The 25,686-nt window shown below is 37.5% G+C and overlaps 1 protein-coding gene across 2 annotated transcripts in view; it reads left to right on the top strand.

Annotated features, from left to right (window-relative positions):
• The window catches only part of LOC100374277 (E3 ubiquitin-protein ligase MIB2-like), a 112,840-nt gene that overhangs the window by 40,887 nt on the left and 46,267 nt on the right, over window positions 1-25,686 (top strand). For both annotated transcript variants that reach the window (XM_085490761.1, XM_085490760.1), the window contains exons 4-18: window positions 25-131; window positions 5,224-5,418; window positions 5,799-5,947; window positions 6,103-6,213; window positions 6,415-6,519; window positions 6,834-7,002; window positions 7,138-7,271; window positions 7,427-7,575; window positions 9,691-9,847; window positions 9,995-10,149; window positions 10,954-11,080; window positions 12,398-12,607; window positions 12,924-13,102; window positions 13,508-13,742; window positions 19,317-19,431. In XM_085490761.1, coding sequence (XP_085346887.1) covers window positions 25-131; window positions 5,224-5,418; window positions 5,799-5,947; window positions 6,103-6,213; window positions 6,415-6,519; window positions 6,834-7,002; window positions 7,138-7,271; window positions 7,427-7,575; window positions 9,691-9,847; window positions 9,995-10,149; window positions 10,954-11,080; window positions 12,398-12,607; window positions 12,924-13,102; window positions 13,508-13,742; window positions 19,317-19,431 — 2,297 coding nt within the window. The remainder of the gene's footprint in view (window positions 1-24; window positions 132-5,223; window positions 5,419-5,798; window positions 5,948-6,102; window positions 6,214-6,414; window positions 6,520-6,833; window positions 7,003-7,137; window positions 7,272-7,426; window positions 7,576-9,690; window positions 9,848-9,994; window positions 10,150-10,953; window positions 11,081-12,397; window positions 12,608-12,923; window positions 13,103-13,507; window positions 13,743-19,316; window positions 19,432-25,686) is intronic.

Raw genomic sequence — 25,686 nt, 5'->3', positions numbered from 1 at the left:
ATGTAGTACGTTTTTCTTCAACAGTGTAAAAATGCCGAAGCGTCACGGCTCAGTCCGGATACAATCAAGGGGAATATTTCCAGGAGCCAGAGTTGTAAGAGGACCAGACTGGGACTGGGGATCTCAAGATGGTGAGTATCCAGATCATTTGAAAAGGGTTGGTACTTTTAAATTTAGGAATCTTGTCGCATAATTTTGTCAGCATTCTGTTTCATAAATTGTAATTTCCATCTAGAGCCTTTTCAATTAAAGTTCAAAACTTTGCTCTTGTTGAATCTTAAGTTCCCATGGAAACATATTTAGTCCCCGTTCGGACGAAGTGCGTCTGTCCGTCCGTCCGAAGTCATATCTCAGAATTCCTTGGACCGATTCTGTTCATTCTTTGCATGTGCCTAGTACTTTATGTGGGACATAAGCACATGCAGTGGTTTAGCGATTCGATTCAAAATGGCCGACTTGCAGCCATCTTATTTTTTGAAAATGTTGTATTTTGGACATGCTTTATCAGTTTTCATTCAAACTTGATACATAGATTAAACATGTTAGGATACATGTCCCCGACCGTCCATGAGTTCCTGAGTCTGTCCATCCGTCCATGTGTCCGTCCGTCCCTCAGTCTGTCCAGAGTCATATTTCAGAATCCTGTAGACCGATTCCGTTCATTCTTTGCATGTGCCTAGTACCTTATGTGGGACATATGCACATGCATTAGTTTAGCAATTCGATTCAAAATGGCCGACTGGCAGCCATCTTGAAAATGTTGTATTTTGGACATGCTTTGTCAGTTGTCATTCAAACTTGGTACATAGATTATACATGTTAGGATACATGTCCATGACGATTTATTTCGCAATTGGATCAAAGATGGTCGACTGGCAGGCATTTTTTTTTTATGCGGTATCTTGGACGTGCTCTGTCAGTTTTCATTCAAATTTGGCACATACATGTACTTTATACATGTTAAGATGCATGTCCATGACAATTTGTTTCAAAATCTGGTCAAGGATGGCCGATTGACAGCCATTAGACTTTTTGACCTTACTACTATATTTCCACAATTTATGTACCATTTTCATTCGTATTTGGTACATACATCATACATATCAGTGTGTTTCATAATCAGATCAAAGATGGCCGAATAACGGCTGTTTTTATTTTTGGCCATATTACTACTACACGGAACACATGTTTTGATGTAAATAAACAATCTGTTGTATACGCCACTTGGAACTCAAGTTTCAAGGACACGCTCGCGACAACCCCTCCGCTTTCCGAGCACAAAGAGAACTTAATTTAACAGGGACTGTGTCATTTTCAATGACTTGTTTCTATTCGTTGTAAACTTGACCAGAGTGATTATACAGTAGTTAGTATGGTCATCTCTTGTCTGCAAAGTCACAAACATATATTTAAAGAAAACAAAATTCTTATAAACATCAATAATATCCAAATGTTTTTTTTTTGCGTTGAGGTTAGGATAATATTGTTTTTTTGCTATGGCAATTGGTTTAGGTGTATTAAAATATTAAAGCATATTGCAGCTACGGTATAATTATTTGAAATGTATTTATTTAAGTTATACTTATTTACAAAATGTTTAGATTGGTATTTGCCTAGGGATTTTGTAACTCTTATTTCACCATTTGACAATCTTTCTACAGGTACTTTTGTACCTGTCTGAAACAGCTCGACAGACCTTCATTATTGATCTCTGTATTTTCACATGATATAACTATATTTAGTACTTAAAGTGCCTGTGAAATGGCTGCTATTTTTCACGCCTGAAATTATCCATTGATACATAAATATTATTAATTTTGATGTTTCTAAGCATGAATTATTTTTTTTAAGTGAAAAAATGTGTTTTAACTCAGTCTATGGCAACTTTATTTTTGTGTATTTTAAAACGAGGCTCCTAATTTACATACAGAAATTCCCCTTGTGACGTCAGAAGGGGAAGTCGCTTGGCAGCTTGCATTGTCGATACGTGTAAATAAGGCAAATTTCTTGTACAGTTTTCTCGTCTTTGACTAAATTATCACTTATGTACTTGTTTGTCAAGGAAGAATGGACCATAATGAACACATAGTATCAATTTTTTGTTGCATGGGGTTGAGTTAGATGCGAAATATGTCCGTTCTGGTGTAGCTGGTCAGGTTTGTACACTGTCGCTGGACAAAATATAATTTGACGTCGGAATTATCTCGTTATTTAGCAGGTTACTTGGCACGTCACTACACTGTTTTATTTCATCAATCGTCTGAGTAAAACTTTCAAAATTAAAATAAAAGAGAACATATTTTGACATTCTAAACATTAGACTAGTGATCACTATAAAATAATTAAAAAAATTGACAAACGACAAATCACAGTTACTAAATAAATGACAGCCGCATGGAAATAAATTGACATTTTGTTGAAATAGGTGAATGCGCCGGGTCACGACGGGGACAAGTGCGTTAAAAGCGGTGTTTAATTGGATAACAAAAATAATCGACATCGACACACATACAGATAAATTCAGAGTGGATTCGAGTTAGCGTGATCCATGGCCTGATTGTCATAATTATAACATCATATTAAAACTTTATTTGGTGAAAACACATTGACCAAGCCCGGATTCTTATTTCATAAATTATTACGCAGATCAAGCTGCAAGCATGGAGGTAAAAAAAGATGTGAATTCGACATTCAACACCAATCACCAAACAATTCAGAAACTTTTAGCCTTCGAAAATGAAAACAATTAGCAGTGTGTAAGGGCTGTGTAATTTTCTGTTTGTCCGACGCTTCATTTTCGTGTCACTGTCAAAATTATTGCTACCTTTTACATAACAGGGACTAAATGGTCTCTATAAAACGATAATCAGGATCGCAAAAAAAGTCAACTCATTTGAAACACTTGCCGGACGTCTCTCTCGCTTCTGAAATCCGCCTCGGTGATCATGGGCTGGTTCGGAATCTATTTCTCTCAAAAGTGTTGCGCCAGGTTTACGTTGTCAGCGTTTCTCTTTAAACCTAGTTTTTTTTTTCATGGACGAGGACAGTTTTTCCAAAAAAAAAAAAAAATCTGAGGTTAAGTGGCTTTCGTCCACTGATGTCGCACCTTCGGATCAATTAGAAACGTGTGAATACATACACTATGACTATACGTTACACTGCAACTGCCCACAACACAACATCTAAAAACTCTCTCTCTCTCAAAAAAAATAGACCGACAAATGTATATCGTTTAAAAGTATACTGAATGACCGGTGTTATTACGGCTCAGGGGTATGACTTCCTCTCAAATTTTGTCATTTGGTGGCGCACTTTCGGCGACAGTCGGAAATCGAGAAACAGTCGACCGTTTCAGGATAGGTGGGCATGGCTACAACACGAGAAATATCCCAAATTTACTTGGATACGAGTAATCATTTTCAGCAAAAAAATCAATAACTGCCCATTTCAGTGGGACACAGATCTAAAATGGGAAACGTGAGGGTGGGCATTGCACAGGCACTTTAAGTTCTAAATTATTCTTTGAGTACTTCCTGGCGGCAAAGAAGAATGTATAATTACATATAAACTTTACATAAACTATTTTTAAAACTAATGCATGTACATATGGAATGATAAACACGATGTCAATTATCTAATTGATTATTAAATTTAATATGAATAGTATTGGAAGTACTTAAATAAGCAAAATACTTCTAATGCTTGATAATACAATTGGAAACGATCACTAGTGATTATAATTGGCAGACGTGTTTTTTGTTGTATTTGTTTTTTTGCATCAAGTGTTGATAGCCATGTAGTTGTGAAGATTCAAGGTTGGCTTGGCAAGTGTGAAGAAGCTGAGTAACAGATGTGGAGCAAAATTAATGTTTCTGATGATCTGCATTAATACACCCCATCCCCCCAAAAACTTGAAGAGATGTAGTTTACAAAAACAAAACAATTAGCAGTCAATATATGAAATGAGAATATGTTAATTTGATATCCTGTTAATGAATGTAAATATAAGGTCATGTAATGAGATAGGCCGACTAATCAGCACTATCTGACTTTATAAATGAAGCATTATATTATGTTCCTTTCAAGTTTTAATTGAAAGTCTAGAAACAGCTTCAATATATCGGTCATCACAATATTAGGGAATTTCTATATCTGCACATGTACCGTATTTGCTCTATTACAAGTGCATCTCCAATAAAGATAAATGTACTGTATTTGCTCTATTATAAGCACACTTCCAATAGAGATACATGTACTGTATTTGCTCTATTATAAGCACACTTCCAATAGAGATACATGTACCGTATTTGCTCTATTATAAGCACACTTCCAATAGAGATACATGTACTGTATTTGCTCTATTATAAGCACACTTCCAATAGAGATACATGTACTGTATTTGCTCTATTATAATCACACTTCCAATAGAGATACATGTACCGTATTTGCTCTATGATAAGCACACTTCCAATAGAGATACATGTACTGTATTTGCTCTATTATAAGCACACTTCCAATAGAGATACATGTACTGTATTTGCTCTATTATAAGCACACTTCCAATAGAGATAAATGTATCGTATTTGCTCTATTATAAGCACACTTCCAATAGAGATACATGTACTGTATTTGCTCTATTATAAGCACACTTCCAATAGAGATAAATGTACCGTATTTGCTCTATTATAAGCACACTTCCAATAGAGATACATGTATTGTATTTGCTCTATTATAAGCACACTTCCAATAGAGATACATGTACCGTATTTGCTCTATTATAAGCACACTTCCAATAGAGATAAATGTACTGTATTTGCTCTATTATAAGCACACTTCCAAGAGATAAATGTACTGTATTTGCTCTATTATAAGCACACTTTCAATAGAGATAAATGTACTGTATTTGCTCAATTATAAGCACACTTCCAATAGAGATACATGTATTGTATTTGCTCTATTATAAGCTCACCTCCAATAGAGATACATGTACTGTATTTGCTCTATTATAAGTGCACTTCCAATAGAGATACATGTAGCGTATTTGCTCTATTATAAGGCCACTTCCAATAAGATACATGTACCGTATTTACTCTATTATAAGGCCATCTCTGTAGTGAAATTATAATCCAGTCATAATGATTTTTCAAATAATTTTTTTATCAGGATTACATGCCACACACCAAAATGATTCAATAAAGTGTTGATCATGTACTTGTGTTCTAGGAGGCGAAGGCAAGACTGGTAGAGTGACTGATATTCGTGGATGGGACGTAGAGTCTGGTAGGAGCGTTTCCAGTGTCACATGGTCTAATGCATCTACTAATGTCTACAGAGTAGGACATAAAGGCAAAGTAGATGTGAAATATACGCAAGATGCTGTAGGGGGATGGTATTATAAAGATCACTTACCTAAATTAGGTAATAATATTAATTATATCAAACAATGATGGATTTGACAGCTGATGTAATGCTTTCAAAACAACTTGTGGTGCAGCTATATGTGACCAGATCATGCATTGACAATGACCTCTATTAATTGTGTCGATGTCAGTATGAGGATGATGAACATATTGTCAGTTGACATTATTCTCAATTGTCTTTGTGTTGTGGTGTTAGCCCAATGTGCTGGGCTAATGCAGCTTATGTCTCTGCCATAACTGTACAACCTCACTTAGTGGCTTATCTTGAAACCAATTGGATGATCTGACCCTGTTATCTGAGAAGATAACAAAACTTTCTAGCCACAAAAATGACTTTACTGTGTATTATTTTGATATGATACCATGTTTGTTGATTAGGTGAAAGACTTGAAATGAACCCAATTGCTGCAGGGGTCACGAACAGAACAACATTCAGTGTTGGTGACAAAGTGAAAGTCAACTTAGATATTGAGGTTTTGAAAGCCATGCAAGAAGGCCATGGTGGATGGAATCCAAAAATGGCAGAGGTAAGTTAGAATTTCATATCATGTGTATCACACCATGTCATAAATATTAGTGATTGACATACACATGTTGATGACTTCTATGAATATTAGTTTATGTACTCATCCACTATCTTGTATTAGATCAGAACAGTTATTTCCTGTTTTGTTTTTTTTAGTTTGTTGGGAAATTGGGTTTTGTACACAGAGTAACTGAACGAGGTGATATTCGTGTGCAATATCCAGGCAGTGGAACAAGGTGGACATTCCATCCAGGATCTTTGGCTAAGGTGAGTGACGTGGTCCTTTGCATGACCTGAAAAAGGTCATGTATCCTGGTACTTTCTGGGGTGTACAAACAAGAATTTCTCATTTGTATTATTTGTATTTCAAAGAAATGTCAGCAGTTGTCTTTAAAGTTCAAAAACTTTAAACTTTAAGAATTTCCTCCACAAAAAGAACTGATGTGATGTTTCCATGGTTACTTGTAGGTTGACATGTTTGCTGTTGGTGATGTTGTAAGAATAGCAGAAGACATTGATAGTGTGAAAAAATTACAAGCTGGTCACGGTGAATGGACTGATGGCATGAGAGCAGTAAGTATGTTTGGAATGATAATTGTCATGCACATCTGAAAATACAACTCTAATGTATCAATTCCTATGACAGTACATTTAAAGCCATTCACAGGGTTTGAACTTGAGTTGAGAAGATACAAATTTTTGAGGCAATATTTTAGCATATCTGAACTGTATGTGGAAAGTGTGTATTTTTGAATGTGCAGCAGGACAATCTCCTTGAGCACAAGGCAATTACCTTTAATGCTCTTGTGAATTCGCTCCTTGCATTTATAGCCTGAATATAGTGACAGTACACCTTCAATTGATTTTGTTATTTGTTTTTTTTTTAGACTTTAGGTAAATCTGGTAAGGTTCTTAAAGTTTATACTGATGGTGACTTAAGAGTGTCTGTGAATGGACAGACATGGACATACAATCCAACATGTGTGTCTTTAGTACATGGTGGAAAACAAGATTCTAATAACACCATGTTAGCTGACAGAGAGGAAGACACAACAAGTAAGTTATAGAATTCTGACTTAAGTATCAAACCCAGCTTTCACTTCTGACTTGTTTTATTTATTTGATGTGTTTTTAATTAAGCTGGAGTTTGCAAATAAAATCATGGTTTTATCATCTTTTCCATTTTGACAGGATCATTGGCAGCCTTACTAGACCAGTTAATCATTTCTCAAAGTAATTCTGACAGTCCTGACCGCATTGTGGGAGAAGCAGCTCAAGGAAATCTAAGTAAAATTAGGGAATTATTAGCTAAACATCCCAATAAAGTAAGAACCATACTTATTTCATCTTTCACTTAGGGTACAGTAGTTATAGCCTATACTATTCTCATCTCATACTGATTCTTGACTCTATTTTAACCTGCCATCTTTGTTTGCTGCACACATCACATGCTCACAGGTAATAACTTACTGTATTGCAGGTAGATATCAAAAGCTCTGGCAAGACGGCGTTGCAGGTGGCCAGTCATCAGGGGCATTTAGATGTAGTCAAATTATTATTATCAGTTAAAGCAAACTTGGATTTACAAGATCAAGATGGGGATACCGCCTTACATTACTCTATATTCGGGTAGGTAAACCATATGAAACAGCCTTGTCACTTGGCGGTTTCTTTTGTAAGTCATACCCACTACCGTAAAAACCCGCAAATAAGCGCCACCCTCAATTAAGAGCCACTCAGTGAAAATTTTTTACATTTGACCCTCCATTAAGAGTCACCAAGAGTTGAGTGGTTTTGTCAATAAGAACCCTGAAATAAGCGCCATCCGCCCGGTTGTTTACAATCAGGCAGACATAAGCTTGTCGTGCCTCACTTCCAACCTGCATTGTTTATTGCCCCACAGAAGGCGCGAGACAAATAAAGATTATCCCCATAGCTTGCCTGATGTCCTATGTAATTGAGAACATAAGAATGACAGACGAAAGAAATGTACTGAGAGCGTGAATGTGACTGTCAACTGGTTTATTTAAAATTTCTGACACACAATCGACCAATTCACAAACTATTTAGTAGTAACTGTTTTTTGCCGAAACACTGAAGGACACGTTGAGATATTCATTGCCAATGTAGTCTTTATAACCATGGGGTATGTCCATGTTATAACCAAGTAAGAACGTCACAATTTCAGAACGCCTTTATCGGAAAATCGGAGGTATCGAAAATACATTCTCACAGACGGACCAGAACAGGAAGTCAGTAGAAAACAAAAGATTTTTTCCGTTAGCGTGGGGGAAATTTGGTTAGCGTGGGGGGAAACAGAGGTGTTAATCCGGTCCTGGCAACGTTTGAGGGATTGTGACGTAGTTTCCGACTGTGAGAATGTAATGATTACGCAGCCCACTCTCACTGATCGTGATTTTGGGTTATTTTTTGCATTTCATTTGAGATGTTCGTTTTAGGGTGATTCGAGACAAAATGTTCAGGGAAGGGACAAAATAACTGGCATTAGTTTGGAGAGGACTCTCTTGCCGAAATAATCAAAATTGAAGTCGAATGGATTAGTTCCACAAACTTGCGCGATCAACCTGTCTTACAGCAAATCGAAGTTGCCGTGACCCGCCTGACCCAATATTTAAATTAGCTATTTGTGAGAATTGAAAATAATCTGGACTTGTACCAATCAGAAAATGCCTTGTAACAGGCCTGGGCTTTCGTAAATGATTTCGTCTCTCCAATTGGTCGCAGGAAATTATTTTTAATACATGTAATTGTTACTTTCTCGGTATCGTTTCGTATTTGGTTAGGGGTGGGGCTATAGTTTGACCCCGTTTGCGTGGACTGTGAAGTACGTGAATATCATTAACATATCATTATAAGCTAGCTTGATTATGAAACAGGAAATATATAAACCAAAGCTGTACTGTCAGATGTCTAGCGCAATTAAAACAATGCGCAAGTACCGAAGCTGTAAAAATCGATAGAAAAACGTGTTTTTCTTTATTGTTTTTGCCATAAATACAAGTGATTTGGCATCATTTTTTTCATTCGTTCCATGCTTGCTTCGCAAGTATGTCTTCTCCTGTCGCTGCGTGTCAGATCAATTGTATCCGAAACTATTTTATATCGTCACCAAATCAACCACCACGCCAGCCACAGCCATGCAAGTTATTCCCAGTTTTCAAGAAAAAAGTTGAAGTTTGCCGTACCAAACTTGGTAAACAATTGTACAACGGAAGTACAAGTGATTCGAGTGTTAGGTCAGACACTGACACACTACCAAATCCGAGCAGCCGTTCTTATTTATTTGACATTTGTTATTCCCATAACAGTATTTTTACAGAATAAATTAATTGCAATGATACATCATTAATAATTACTTGTCTGTTTTGGTCGTGTGTGTGTTTGCCTATCCCCTTCCCTATTTCAGAATGAAAAAGTTTGATGACTCTGGTTTAAGAGCCACTGGCTACAAAGTTGTCAAAATGTTACCTCAAATAAGCACCACCCAGAAATGAAAGTGTTACAAAGTGGCTCTTATTTGAGGGTTTTTAAAGTATATTATAATTTAAAATGACTCTTCAAGAAATTTGAATTGTAATTATCTGGGAGAATAAATGCTTCATACAGTTGTGTCTTGTTGCTGATATAAATATTTGCATTTTGATGATTCATATATGGACACGGCTTTAATACTGTAAAATTCATTGTCTCATGAAATCATTTTACATTTATTGCTTGTTATAGGAACATGCCGGAAGTGGCACAATGGCTGTTATCTAAAGGTGCTAAAGTGAATACTGCTAACAAATCAGGATGTTCTTGTCTACATGTAGCTGTTAATAAAAGTCATGTACAGTGTGTTCGAGTTCTACTACGATACAATTGTGATGTCAATTTACAGGTAAGCTATTTTGATTTTTACTACGATACAACTGTAATTTCATGTCACAAGTAACCTGTCACCAGTTTATCATCTCTCCCTGTGAATTACATTACACGTTGAGTTTGCAAATTAGATGACTATTCATACTTTATTTTGCCAATTCAGGACTCCTATGGAGACACAGCATGTCATGATGCTATAGCTAAAGGCAACAAAGAGATTATTGAGCTGCTCATTGATAGTCCTGGTGCTGACTTCACTATTCGCAACAAACGAGGCTTTAATGTATTACATCATGCAGCACTCAAAGGCAATAATTTGTGAGTAAACAGACTGTTTAATAATTGAATTGTGTGTATTTAGTGATTCATTAGAGGGGAGGGGCTCTGTTGAGAAAATCGTATTTGTCAAAAGATACAGAGTAAATTTTTAGTTATTTTTTCTAAAGCATCAATTATCACATTTACCCAGTCTACTGAAATGTATTGAAGTGAAATCATTGTATTTGATCAATATGGAAACAGTATTCTTCATTGACATGTTAACAGACTGATTATATGTAGTACACATGTAGTGATTGTCATACAGATTGGTTTGCCCAGAGTCCTACTAGATTGCTTCTTTATCATTCAAACCACAGTACTGTATGTTTTTGTGTGTAATTTTTGGGAAAATATATGAACAAATATAATTACTGTATTTGTGCTATTAGAAGTGCACATAAACCAAAAATTGGACTTATTGTATACAGAACCATAAAATTTGACTTTTTTGTTTGTTTGTTGAGTAGTGTAATCTGGTATAGCCAATGATTAGGGCCCTCATGCCTTTGTCAAACTTAACTTGTTTAACTCGTTATAAGTACATGTGTTGCTAATAGAGAAATTACTATAGCAAATGTCTTATTACTATAATCCCTATTAATCTAAGTAAAAGTATTAAACAACCTTGTATTCTAACCACAAGTCAAAGGTATTGAGTATAAATGTAATTACCTTTATTGAAAATATTTTATTGCAAAAGTATTTTACTTGTGTTAGAAAAAAATTAGTTTGAGGGTTTGAACAAATTTTTGTAATTATTATTTGAACTTTATTAATATATGTTTGTCTAATTCCCAACAGTGCCACTGATAAGTTACTTATTAAAGCCAGACAGATTGGGGATGTTAAAAAGGATGATGGTTTTACATCACTACACCTGGCAGCTCTCAATGGACACCGTGATGTAGCAGAAACTCTTATCACAAAGGTGAGTGTCAGTGTACAGCTCTAGGGTAAATGTCCTGACTACTTTTGTGAAATGGTTTTTGTTTTCTAAGAAGAGCTCGTTTTTCTCACACACTATCTGACCTTAAAGATGTTATGTTGATAAATTTGAGTATTTTTTCTTTAAATAATTTTGGTAGATATTTTATCTTTATATGATATGATTTATTGTAAAAATATCTCTTTATATGGTATGATTTATTGTAAAAATATCTTAGCAAACATAACAGTGTTCATCAATGTGCACTGACTAAGCCTTTTTGACAGTGTACATTTGCACTGGTTGACCAGATATTTCTAGAGGCCTTTCATATTACATTGCAATGCCTCCTCAATAAAAATGTTTCACACACACTGTTTTGAGGGAAATCTAACTTTATCTCCATTATGGCCGCCATATGAGAGCAGCACACACAAATATAAGAGCCAATTGAATAAAAGAAAGTTAATTCAAAATGGTAGCTTGGGGGCGCTATAATAGCATAGTAACAGCCATTCAAACCTGCATGTGACATATACTTTATAACTAACTTTGTAAAGGCATTAATTATTCACTGGGTTTTAATTTTGCAGATAAGTAAAATTTACTAAATTAATTTTATGTGAACATTCAAAATAACAATACATCTCATTGTTTTCCTGGAAAGTTTGTGAAGTCAAACCTCTAGTGAACTTGCTCATTTTTGCTCAAAACTTTTTGACTTTTTCAAAAGCCAGCATATTTACAGATTGCTGCTGCTTTAATTCATTTCATTGATATTTCACATGTGTTTGACAATTTTTTTTTTACTTTTTTAAAACGGCAAGTCAGATTGCCTCAACACTTGATAGTCATTCAGATTTTTTTTTCTGTGAAAATCACTGATTTTAATAAAGATTATAATTTTAAATGCAAGTTTTCATGGAAATCATAATACTTGATAGTTTTTGGTAGTTTTATCGTATTTGTGTATTTTCATAACTGTTTGCACAAATGCATTTGGTACAAGCTTGCGGTAAGTATGTAAATAAATGTCTGATAAATATTTATAATTAATCTACATATTAATAATTAGCTGATTTGCATATAAATTATGTTCAGATTGTTTATTTTTCCCCTAATAAGTTTTCTTGAATGGTTTGAAACCAAGTGTATCATTAGTTTTAAATCTTCCTGTGGTGCCACATCAGCAAAACTTGTTGTTTGTTGACTATCACAGAATATTGAAGTCAAACAGTTGCACTTTCTAGAATCTCTATTTTGTAAAAGGCATAAAAACAAGGATTGTAAAGTTTTCTCTACTTCATGATTACTTTGCAGGGACAAGTGGAAATAGATTGTAGGAATAATCGCTATCAGACGCCATTGTTACTAGCGGTTAGTCAAGGCCATACATCATTAATAGAACTACTCGTTAGTAAAGGTGCAAATGTTAATGTAGAAGATGAAGATGGTGATACATGTTTACACCTCGCTCTTATGAGACAAACAGTCTCTACTGTTGTTGATAATTCACCTATGGTAGCAGAGGTATGTACATGTAAACATCCTCAAATATTTCATTTTTTTCATAACTTTCATTTCTAGATACAAGTGAGATGTTTTGAATTTTGTGACAAATGTCAACAAAATTTGTCTTTATAATTTGTAAAATTTTGTGGATATACATTTCTGATAAGAAGGTAACACATCTGAAGTACATGTATACCTTAATTGTTCTGATAGTAGTGTATATTTTTTTGTAAATGACAGAGGTGTGTCTGTGGCTTAAATACTTCCCTAATAAAGCAAACACAGTAGTAAATGATGTAGATGATTGAACGACTCATATCATGTTTCTCTGTAGATTCGCTCCACTTTAGGAATGGACGATAGCGACGCCAATACAGGTACAGCTATTGCTTGTTATTTAGTACAGGAAGGTGCTAATTTGTCGTACAGAAACCATCAACATAAAACACCATTAGATATTATCACTGATCCCAGGATAGAAGCTGTTGTGAAGCAGTTTTCTGAAACTAGAAGGTGAGTGAAATATTTCATTTTGTCTCTAGTATGTAGCTTTCCTTTTAGAGAAGCTAAACAAATAAAAAGTATTATATTACAAATTGGTGTATAAAAGATTTTATGGAAATTGTGAAGACAAAATTTTGCAAAGGTCGATGACACTGTGGTAAGACACCAGAAAAATTATTAACACTACGGAATTAAACAATAAATACGAATAATGCACCAAACTTTTGGTATTTGAGATCAATGCTTTGTCTCTATGGCAATCTTGTTGTCATAACCGTCGTTAATTTTTTGAATATCATTAGTTAGTATTTTTTTTTTTATAATTTTACCTAATATTCTACCTTAATAAATTGCTTTGCAGCTGGGAAATCCAAACTTGTAAATGATGCCATGACAAATGTTTCTCTATTTCAGACTAAAAGAACTCAAACAGAAGCAGCAACAACAATCCCAACAGCAACAGCGCCCTCGAGCCGACAGCTCATCATGCAAAGCAAATCCAAGGGGACAAACAACTGGAAACTTAGCGGCTATTGTACATGATTGTCGTATGTGTAGTAAACCCGTAAATTGTCAGTTTCAGCCATGTGGGCATATGGTGGCATGTATGGATTGCTCATTAGTATTCAAAAAATGTTTTCAGTGCAAGGTAAGTCTTGAAATATATGCATGAAAAGTATCTGTATATTATATAGCAACATGTGTTTTAGGAATTAGAATTTGTTAATGCAGTCTTTAGATTGCAATCATTGTTTTTTTTATGTGGGTCAAACACAAGGTGAAGTTTCCAAGTCATCCATAAATATTATAATTTTGAATTTAATTGTGCCATTGGAAGTAAATTTGTACTACACATTCAATTTACAACGAATTTCAACATTTTCAATTTTTTCTTCCCGTTTGATTGTGTGTTTGAATTTTGTCAAACAGTTGTGAATAATGTTCCATGTGTGAATTCACAATACAATACACCATAGTGCCTATGTGTGGAATCACAATACAATACACCATAGTGTTCCTATGTGTGGATTCACAATACAATACACCAGTGTACCTATGTGTGGATTCACAATACAATACACCATAGTGCCTATGTGTGGAATCACAATACAATACACCAGTGTTCCTATGTGTGGATTCACAATACAATACACCAGTGTTCCTATGTGTGGATTCACAATACAATACACCATAGTGTTCCTATGTGTGGATTCACAATACAATACACCAGTGTTCCTATGTGTGGATTCACAATACAATACACCACAGTGTTCCTATGTGTGGATTCACAATACAATCTGCCATAGTGTTCCTATGTGTGGATTCACAATACAATACACCAGTGTTCCTATGTGTGGATTCACAATACAATACACCAGTGTTCCTATGTGTGGATTCACAATACAATACACCAGTGTTCCTATGTGTGGATTCACAATACACTATGCCATAGTGTTCCTAATTGTGGATTCACAATACACTATGCCATAGTGTTCCTATGTGTGGATTCACAATACAATAAGCCATAGTGTTCCATGTGTGAATTCACAATACAATATGCCATAGTGTTCCTATGTGTGGATTCACAATACAATAAGCCATAGTGTTCCATGTGTGAATTCACAATACAATATGCCATAGTGTTCCTACATGTATGTGTGGATTCACAATACAATAAGCCATAGTGTTCCATGTGTGAATTCACAATACACTATGCACCAGTGTTCCTATGTGTGGATTCACAATACAATAAGCCATAGTGTTCCTATGTGTGGATTCACAATACAATACACCAGTGTTCCTATATGTGGATTCACAGTACAATAAGCCATAGTGTTCCATGTGTGAATTCACAATACAATATGCCATAGTGTTCCTATGTGTGGATTCACAATACAATAAGCCATAGTGTTCCTATGTGTGGATTCACAATACAATAAGCCATAGTGTTCCTATGTGTGGATTCACAATACAATATGCCATGGTGTTCCTATGTGTGGATTCACAATACAATAAGCCATAGTGTTCCTATGTGTGGATTCACAATACAATATGCCATAGTGTTCCTATGTGTGGATTCACAATACAATAAGCCATAGTGTTCCTATGTGTGGATTCACAATACAATAAGCCATAGTGTTCCTATGTGTAGATTCACAATACACTATGCAACAGTATTCCTATGTGTGGATTCACAATACAATACACCAGTGTTCCTATGTGTGGATTCACAATACAATACACCAGTGTTCCTATGCGTGGATTCACAATACAATATGCCATAGTGTTCCTATGTGTGGATTCACAATACAATATACCATAGTGTTCCTATGTGTGGATTCACAATACAATAAGCCATAGTGTTCCTATGTGTGGATTCACAATACACTATGCAACAGTGTTTCTATGTGTGAATTCACAATACAATACACCAGTGCTCCTATGTGTGGATTCACAATACACTATGCCACAGTGTTCCTATGTGTGGATTCACAATACACTATGCAACAGTGTTTCTATGTGTGAATTCACAATACAATACACCAGTGTTCCTATGTATGGATTCACAATACAATACACCATAGTGTTCCTATATGTGTGATTCACGATACAATATGCCATAGTGTTCCTATGTGTGTAGATTCACAATACAATACACCATAGTGTTCCTATATGTGTGATTCACGATACAATATGCCATAGTGTTCCTATGTGTGGATTCACAATACAATACACCAGTGTTCCTATGTGTGGATTCACAATACAATGCACCAGTGTTCCTATGTGTGGATTCACAACACAATATGCCATAGTGTTCCTATGTGTGGATTAACAATACAATATGCCATAGTGTTCCTATGTGTGGATTTACAATACAATATGCCATAGTGTTCCTATGTGTGGATTCACAATACAATACACCATAGTGTTCCTATATGTGTAGATTCACAATACAATATACCATAGTGTTCCTATGTGTGGATTCACAATACAATACACCATAATGTTCCTATATGTGTGATTCACGATACAATATGCCATAGTGTTCCTATGTGTGTAGATTCACAATACAATACACCATAGTGTTTCTATATGTGTGATTCACGATACAATATGCCATAGTGTTCCTATGTGTGGATTCACAATACAATATGCCATAGTGTTCCTATGTGTGGATTCACAATACAATATACCATAGTGTTCCTATGTGTGGATTCACAATGCAATATGCCATAGTGTTCCTATGTGTGGATTCACAATACAATACACCATAGTGTTCCTATGTGTGGATTCACAATACAATATGCCATGGTGTTCCATGTGTGAATTCACAATACAATATGCCATAGTGTTCCTATGTGTGGATTCACAATACAATAAGCCATAGTGTTCTATGTGTGAATTCACAATACAATATGCCACAGTGTTCCTTTGTGTGGATTCACAATACAATAAGCCATAGTGTTCCTATGTGTGGATTCACAATACAATACACCAGTGTTCCTATGTGTGGATTCACAATACAATACACCAGTGTTCCTATGTGTGGATTCACAATACAATAAGCCATAGTGTTCCATCTGTGAATTCACAATACAATATGCCATAGTGTTCCTATGTGTGGATTCACAATACAATAAGCCATAGTGTTCCATGTGTGAATTCACAATACAATATGCCACAGTGTTCCTATGTGTGGATTCACAATACAATATGCCATAGTGTTCCTATGTGTGTAGATTCACAATACACTATGCACCAGTGTTCCTATGTGTGGCTTCACAATACAATAAGCCATAGTGTTCCTATGTGTGGATTCACAATACAATACACCAGTGTTCCTATGTGTGGATTCACAATACAATAAGCCATAGTGTTCCATGTGTGAATTCACAATACAATATGCCATAGTGTTCCATGTGTGAATTCACAATACAATATGCCATAGTGTTCCTATGTGTGGATTCACAATACAATAAGTCATAGTGTTCCTATGTGTGGATTCACAATACAATAAGCCATAGTTTTCCTATGTGTGGATTCACAATACAATATGCCATGGTGTTCCTATGTGTGGATTCACAATACAATAAGCCATAGTGTTCCTATGTGTGGATTCAAAATACAATAAGCCATAGTGTTCCTATGTGTGGATTCACAATACAATAAGCCATAGTGTTCCTATGTGTAGATTCACAATACACTATGCAACAGTGTTTCTATGTGTGGATTCACAATACAATACACCATAGTGTTCCTATGTGTGGATTCACAATACAATATGCCATAGTGTTCCTATGTGTAGATTCACAATACACTATGCCACAGTATTCCTATGTGTGGATTCACAATACAATACACCAGTGTTCCTATGTGTGGATTCACAATACAATATGCCATAGTGTTCCTATGTGTGGATTCACAATACAATACACCAGTGTTCCTATGTGTGGATTCACAATACAATATGCCATAGTGTTCCTATGTGTGGATTCACAATACAATATGCCATAGTGTTCCTATGTGTGGATTCACAATACAATAAGCCATAGTGTCATATGTGTGGATTCACAATACACTATGCAACAGTGTGTCTATGTGTGAATTCACAATACAATACACCAGTGTTCCTATGTGTGGATTCACAATACACTATGCCACAGTGTTCCTATGTGTGGATTCACAATACACTATGCAACAGTGTTTCTATGTGTGAATTCACAATACAATACACCAGTGTTCCTATGTGTGGATTCACAATACAATACACCATAGTGTTCCTATATGTGTGATTCACGATACAATATGCCATAGTGTTCCTATGTGTAGATTCACAATACAATATACCATAGTGTTCCTATGTGTGGATTCACAATACAATACACCATAGTGTTGCTATATGTGTGATTCACGATACAATATGCCATAGTGTTCCTATATGTGTGATTCACGATACAATATGCAACAGTGTGTCTATGTGTGAATTCACAATACAATACACCAGTGTTCCTATGTGTGGATTCACAATACACTATGCCACAGTGTTCCTATGTGTGGATTCACAATACACTATGCAACAGTGTTTCTATGTGTGAATTCACAATACAATACACCAGTGTTCCTATGTGTGGATTCACAATACAATACACCATAGTGTTCCTATATGTGTGATTCACGATACAATATGCCATAGTGTTCCTATGTGTAGATTCACAATACAATATACCATAGTGTTCCTATGTGTGGATTCACAATACAATACACCATAGTGTTGCTATATGTGTGATTCACGATACAATATGCCATAGTGTTCCTATGTGTGAATTCACAATACAATACACCAGTGTTCCTATGTGTGGATTCACAATACAATACACCATAGTGTTCCTATATGTGTGATTCACGATACAATATGCCATAGTGTTCCTATGTGTAGATTCACAATACAATATACCATAGTGTTCCTATGTGTGGATTCACAATACAATACACCATAGTGTTGCTATATGTGTGATTCACGATACAATATGCCATAGTGTTCCTATATGTGTGATTCACGATACAATATGCAACAGTGTGTCTATGTGTGAATTCACAATACAATACACCAGTGTTCCTATGTGTGGATTCACAATACACTATGCCACAGTGTTCCTATGTGTGGATTCACAATACACTATGCAACAGTGTTTCTATGTGTGAATTCACAATACAATACACCAGTGTTCCTATGTGTGGATTCACAATACAATACACCATAGTGTTCCTATATGTGTGATTCACGATACAATATGCCATAGTGTTCCTATGTGTAGATTCACAATACAATATACCATAGTGTTCCTATGTGTGGATTCACAATACAATACACCATAGTGTTGCTATATGTGTGATTCACGATACAATATGCCATAGTGTTCCTATGTGTGTAGATTCACAATACAATACACCATAGTGTTCCTATATGTGTGATTCACGATACAATATGCCATAGGGTTCCTATGTGTGGATTCACAATACAATCTGCCATAGTGTTCCTATGTGTGGATTCACAATACAATATGCCATAGTGTTCCTATGTGTGGATTCACAATACAATATGCCATAGTGTTCCTATGTGTGGATTCACAATACAATACACCATAGTGTTTCTATGTGTGGATTCACAATATAATACACCCCTGTTCATTGTAAATTCAAGTTGTAAGTTCTTTGTTTTCAGTTGGATGTTACTGGTCGAAAAAAGATTGACATAGCTGAGTTAGACTGTTTAGTTTGTACGGAAGCGATGGCAGAGATTATATTCCAGCCTTGTGGTCACCAAGTAGCATGTAAAGGTATGGTTGTAATTTTATGAACTGTGAAATATCAAACTTTCCAAATCTAAGTGTGTTCTCCTCAAATCAGACAGGCTGTGTTGTACGTGTATTCTCCTCAAATCAGACAGGCTGTGTTGTGTGTTCTACTCCAGTCAGACAGGCTGTGTTGTGTGTTCTACTCCAGTCAGACAGGCTGTATTGTAAGTGTGTTGTCCTCAAATCAGACGGGCTGTGTTGTGTGTTTCCTCAAATCAGACAGGCTGTGTTGTAAGTGTGTTCTCCTCAAATCAGACTGGCTGTGTTGTAAGTGTGTTCTCCTCAAATCAGACAGGCTGTGTTGTAAGTGTGTTCTCCTCAAATCAGACAGGCTGTGTTGTGTGTTCTCCTCAAATCCAACAGGCTGTGTTGTAAGTGTGTTCTCCTCAAATCAGACAGGCTGTGTTGTGTGTTCTCCTCAAATCCGACAGGCTGTGTTGTAAGTGTGTTCTCCTCAAATCAGACAGGCTGTGTTGTAAGTGTGTTCTCCTCCAATCAGACCGGCTGTGTTGTGTGTTCTACTCCAGTCAGACAGGCTGTATTGTAAGTGTGTTGTCTTCAAATCAGACAGGCTGTGTTGTAAGTGTGTTCTCCTCAAATCCGACAGCCTGTGTTGTAAGTGTGTTCTCCTCAAATCTGACAGGCTGTGTTGTAAGTGTGTTCTCCTCAAATCAGACAGGCTGTGTTGTAAGTGTGTTCTCCTCAAATCAGACAGGCTGTGTTGTGTGTTCTCCTCAAATCCAACAGGCTGTGTTGTAAGTGTGTTCTCCTCAAATCAGACAGGCTGTGTTGTGTGTTCTCCTCAAATCCGACAGGCTGTGTTGTAAGTGTGTTCTCCTCAAATCAGACAGGCTGTGTTGTAAGTGTGTTCTCCTCCAATCAGACCGGCTGTGTTGTGTGTTCTACTCCAGTCAGACAGGCTGTATTGTAAGTGTGTTGTCTTCAAATCAGACAGGCTGTGTTGTAAGTGTGTTCTCCTCAAATCCGACAGCCTGTGTTGTAAGTGTGTTCTCCTCAAATCTGACAGGCTGTGTTGTAAGTGTGTTCTCCTCAAATCCGACAGGCTGTGTTGTAAGTGTGTTCTCCTCAAATCAGACAGGCTGTATTGTAAGTGTGTTTCCTCAAATCAGACAGGCTGTGTTGTAAGTGTGTTCTCCTCAAATCAGACAGGCTGTGTTGTAAATGTGTTCTCCTCCAATCAGACAGACTGTGTTGTAAATGTGTTCTCCTCCAATCAGAGAGGCTGTGTTGTAAGTGTGTTCTCAAATCAGACAGGCTGTGTTGTAAATGTGTTCTCCTCAAATCCGACAGGCTGTGTTGTAAGTGTGTTCTCCTCAAATCTGACAGGCTGTGGTGTAAGTGTGTTCTCTTAAAATCAGACAGGCTGTGTTGTAAGTGTGTTCTCTTAAAATCAAACAGTCTGTGTTGTAAGTGTGTTCTCCTCAAATCTGACAGGCTGTGTTGTAAGTGTGTTCTCCTCAAATCAGACAGGCTGTGTTGTAAGTGTGTTCTCAAATCCGACAGGCTGTGTTGTAAGTGTGTTCTCCTCAAATCCGACAGGCTGTGTTGTAAGTGTGTTCTCCTCAAATCAGACAGACTGTGTTGTAAGTGTGTTCTCTTCAAATCAGACAGGCTGTGTTGTAAGTGTGTTCTCCTCAAATCAGACAGGCTGTGTTGTAAGTGTGTTCTCTTCAAATCAGACATGCTGTGTTGTAAGTGTGTTCTCAAATCAGACAGGCTGTGTTGTAAGTATGTTCTCTTCAAATCCGACAGGCTGTGTTGTAAGTGTGTTCTCCTCAAATCCGACAGGCTGTGTTGTAAGTGTGTTGTCCTCAAATCAGACAGGCTGTGTTGTAAGTGTGTTCTCCTCAAATCCGACAGGCTGTGTTGTAAGTGTGTTCTCTTAAAATCAGACAGGCTGTGTTGTAAGTGTGTTGTCTTAAAATCTAACAGGCTGTGTTGTAAGTGTGTTCTCCTCAAATCAGACAGGCTGTGTTGTAAGTGTGTTCTCTTCAAATCAGACAGGCTGTGTTGTAAGTGTGTTGTCCTCAAATCAGACAGGCTGTGTTGTAAGTGTGTTCTCCTCCAATCAGGCAGACTGTGTTGTAAGTGTGTTCTCCTCAAATCAGACAGGCTCTGTTGTAAGTGTGTTCTCTTCAAATCAGACAGGCTGTGTTGTAAGTGTGTTGTCCTCAAATCAGACAGGCTGTGTTGTAAGTGTGTTGTCCTCAAATCAGACAGGCTGAGTTGTAAGTGTGTTCTCCTCAAATCAGACAGGCTGTGTTGTGTGTTCTCCTCATATCCGACAGGCTGTGTTGTAAGTGTGTTCTCCTCAAATCAGACAGGCTGTGTTGTAAGTGTGTTCTCCTCAAATCCGACAGGCTATGTTGTAAGTGTGTTCTCCTCAAATCCGACAGGCTGTGTTGTAAGTGTGTTCTCCTCAAATCCGACACGCTGTGTTGTAAGTGTGTTCTCCTCAAATCCGACAGGCTGTGTTGTAAGTGTGTTCTCCTCCAATCAGACAGACTGTGTTGTAAGTGTGTTCTCCTCAAATCAGACAGGCTCTGTTGTAAGTGTGTTCTCTTCAAATCAGACAGGCTGTGTTGTAAGTGTGTTGTCCTCAAATCAGACAGGCTGTGTTGTAAGTGTGTTCTCCTCAAATCAGACAGGCTGTGTTGTAAATGTGTTCTCTTAAAATCAGACAGGCTGTGTTGTAAGTGTGTTCTCTTAAAATCTGACAGGCTGTGTTGTATGTGTGTTCTCCTCAAATCAGACAGGCTGTGTTGTAAGTGTGTTGTCCTCAAATCAGACAGGCTGTGTTGTAAGTGTGTTCTCCTCCAATCAGACAGACTGTGTTGTAAGTGTGTTCTCCTCAAATCAGACAGGCTCTGTTGTAAGTGTGTTCTCTTCAAATCAGACAGGCTGTGTTGTAAGTGTGTTGTCCTCAAATCAGACAGGCTGTGTTTTAAGTGTGTTCTCTTCAAATCAGACAGACTGTGTTGTAAGTGTGTTATCCTCAAATCCGACAGGCTGTGTTGTAAGTGTGTTCTCCTCAAATCCGACAGGCTGTGTTGTAAGTGTGTTCTCCTCAAATCAGACAGGCTGTGTTGTAAGTGTGTTCTCCTCAAATTCCGACAGGCTGTGTTGTAAGTGTGTTCTCTTCAAATCCGACAGGCTGTGTTGTAAGTGTGTTCTCCTCAAATCAGACAGGCTGTGTTGTAAGTGTGTTCTCCTCAAATCCGACAGGCTGTGTTGTAAGTGTGTTCTCCTCAAATCCGACAGGCTGTGTTGTAAGTGTGTTCTCCTCAAATCCGACAGGCTGTGTTGTAAGTGTGTTCTCCTCAAATCAGACAGGGTGTATTGTAAGTGTGTTCTACTCCAATCAGACAGGCTGTGTTGTAAGTGTGTTCTCCTCAAATCAGACAGGCTGTATTGTAAGTGTGTTCTACTCCAATCAGACAGGCTGTGTTGTAAGTGTGTTCTCCTCAAATCAGACAGGCTGTGTTGTAAGTGTGTTCTCCTCCAATCAGACAGGCTGTGTTGTAAGTGTGTTCTCCTCAAATCAGACAGGCTGTGTTGTAAGTGTGTTCTTAAATCCGACAGGCTGTGTTGTAAGTGTGTTCTCTTCAAATCAGACAGGCTGTGTTGTAAGTGTGTTCTCTTCAAATCAGACAGGCTGTGTTGTAAATGTGTTCTCCTCAAATCAGACAGGCTGTGTTGTGTGTTCTCCTCAAATCCCACTGGCTGTGTTGTAAGTGTGTTCTCCTCAAATCCGACAGGCTGTGTTGTAAGTGTGTTCTCTTCAAATCCGACAGGCTGTGTTGTAAGTGTGTTCTCCCCAAATCCGACAGGCTGTGTTGTAAGTGTGTTCTCCTCAAATTCGACAGGCTGTGTTGTAAGTGTGTTCTCATCAAATCCGACAGGCTGTGTTGTAAGTGTGTTCTCCTCAAATCAGACAGGCTGTGTTGTAAGTGTGTTCTCCTCAAATCCGACAGGCTGTGTTGTAAGTGTGTTCTCCTCAAATCAGACAGGCTGTGTTGTAAGTGTGTTCTCCTCAAATCAGACAGGCTGTATTGTAAGTGTGTTCTTCTCCAATCAGACAGGCTGTGTTGTAAGTGTTTTCTCCTCAAATCAGACAGGCTGTGTTGTAAGTGTGTTCTCCTCCAATCAGACAGGCTGTGTTGTAAGTGTGTTATCCTCAAATCAGACAGGCTGTGTTGTAAATGTGTTCTCCTCAAATCAGACAGGCTGTGTTGTGTGTTCTCCTCAAATCCCACAGGCTGTGTTGTAAGTGTGTTCTCCTCAAATCAGACAGGCTGTGTTGTAAGTGTGTTCTCAAATCAGACAGGCTGTGTTGTAAGTGTGTTCTCCTCAAATCAGACAGGCTGTGTTGTAATTGTGTTCTCCTCCAATCAGACAGGCTGTGTTGTAATTTGTTATCCTCAAATCAGACAGGCTGTGTTGTAAGTGTGTTTTCTTCAAATCAGACAGGCTGTGTTGTAAGTGTGTTTTCTTCAAATCAGACAGGCTGTGTTGTAAGTGTGTTCTCCTCAAATCTGACAGGCTGTGTTGTAAGTGTGTTCTCCTCAAATCAGACAGGCTGTGTTGTAAGTGTGTTCTCCTCAAATCCGACAGGCTGTGTTGTAAGTGTGTTCTCCTCAAATCCGACAGGCTGTGTTGTAAGTGTGTTCTCCTCAAATCAGACAGACTGTGTTGTAAGTGTGTTCTCTTCAAATCAGACAGGCTGTGTTGTAAGTGTGTTCTCCTCAAATCAGACAGGCTGTGTTGTAAGTGTGTTCTCTTCAAATCAGACATGCTGTGTTGTAAGTGTGTTCTCAAATCAGACAGGCTGTGTTGTAAGTGTGTTCTCCTCAAATCCGACAGGCTGTGTTGTAAGTGTGTTCTCCTCAAATCCGACAGGCTGTGTTGTAAGTGTGTTGTCCTCAAATCAGACAGGCTGTGTTGTAAGTGTGTTCTCCTCAAATCCGACAGGCTGTGTTGTAAGTGTGTTCTCTTAAAATCAGACAGGCTGTGTTGTAAGTGTGTTGTCTTAAAATCTGACAGGCTGTGTTGTAAGTGTGTTCTCCTCAAATCAGACAGGCTGTGTTGTAAGTGTGTTCTCCTCAAATCAGACAGGCTGTATTGTAAGTGTGTTCTTCTCCAATCAGACAGGCTGTGTTGTAAGTGTTTTCTCCTCAAATCAGACAGGCTGTGTTGTAAGTGTGTTCTCCTCCAATCAGACAGGCTGTGTTGTAAGTGTGTTATCCTCAAATCAGACAGGCTGTGTTGTAAATGTGTTCTCCTCAAATCAGACAGGCTGTGTTGTGTGTTCTCCTCAAATCCCACAGGCTGTGTTGTAAGTGTGTTCTCCTCAAATCAGACAGGCTGTGTTGTAAGTGTGTTCTCAAATCAGACAGGCTGTGTTGTAAGTGTGTTCTCCTCAAATCAGACAGGCTGTGTTGTAATTGTGTTCTCCTCCAATCAGACAGGCTGTGTTGTAATTTGTTATCCTCAAATCAGACAGGCTGTGTTGTAAGTGTGTTTTCTTCAAATCAGACAGGCTGTGTTGTAAGTGTGTTTTCTTCAAATCAGACAGGCTGTGTTGTAAGTGTGTTCTCCTCAAATCTGACAGGCTGTGTTGTAAGTGTGTTCTCCTCAAATCAGACAGGCTGTGTTGTAAGTGTGTTCTCCTCAAATCCGACAGGCTGTGTTGTAAGTGTGTTCTCCTCAAATCCGACAGGCTGTGTTGTAAGTGTGTTCTCCTCAAATCAGACAGACTGTGTTGTAAGTGTGTTCTCTTCAAATCAGACAGGCTGTGTTGTAAGTGTGTTCTCCTCAAATCAGACAGGCTGTGTTGTAAGTGTGTTCTCTTCAAATCAGACATGCTGTGTTGTAAGTGTGTTCTCAAATCAGACAGGCTGTGTTGTAAGTGTGTTCTCCTCAAATCCGACAGGCTGTGTTGTAAGTGTGTTCTCCTCAAATCCGACAGGCTGTGTTGTAAGTGTGTTGTCCTCAAATCAGACAGGCTGTGTTGTAAGTGTGTTCTCCTCAAATCCGACAGGCTGTGTTGTAAGTGTGTTCTCTTAAAATCAGACAGGCTGTGTTGTAAGTGTGTTGTCTTAAAATCTGACAGGCTGTGTTGTAAGTGTGTTCTCCTCAAATCAGACAGGATGTGTTGTAAGTGTGTTCTCTTCAAATCAGACAGGCAGTGTTGTAAGTGTGTTGTCCTCAAATCAG

Source organism: Saccoglossus kowalevskii, chromosome 15 (assembly GCF_978046115.1).
Source record: "Saccoglossus kowalevskii chromosome 15, keSacKowa6.1, whole genome shotgun sequence".
Taxonomy (NCBI): domain Eukaryota; kingdom Metazoa; phylum Hemichordata; class Enteropneusta; family Harrimaniidae; genus Saccoglossus; species Saccoglossus kowalevskii.
Note: the sequence above shows the minus strand (reverse complement) of the source record. Positions and strands in the feature narration are given on the sequence as shown.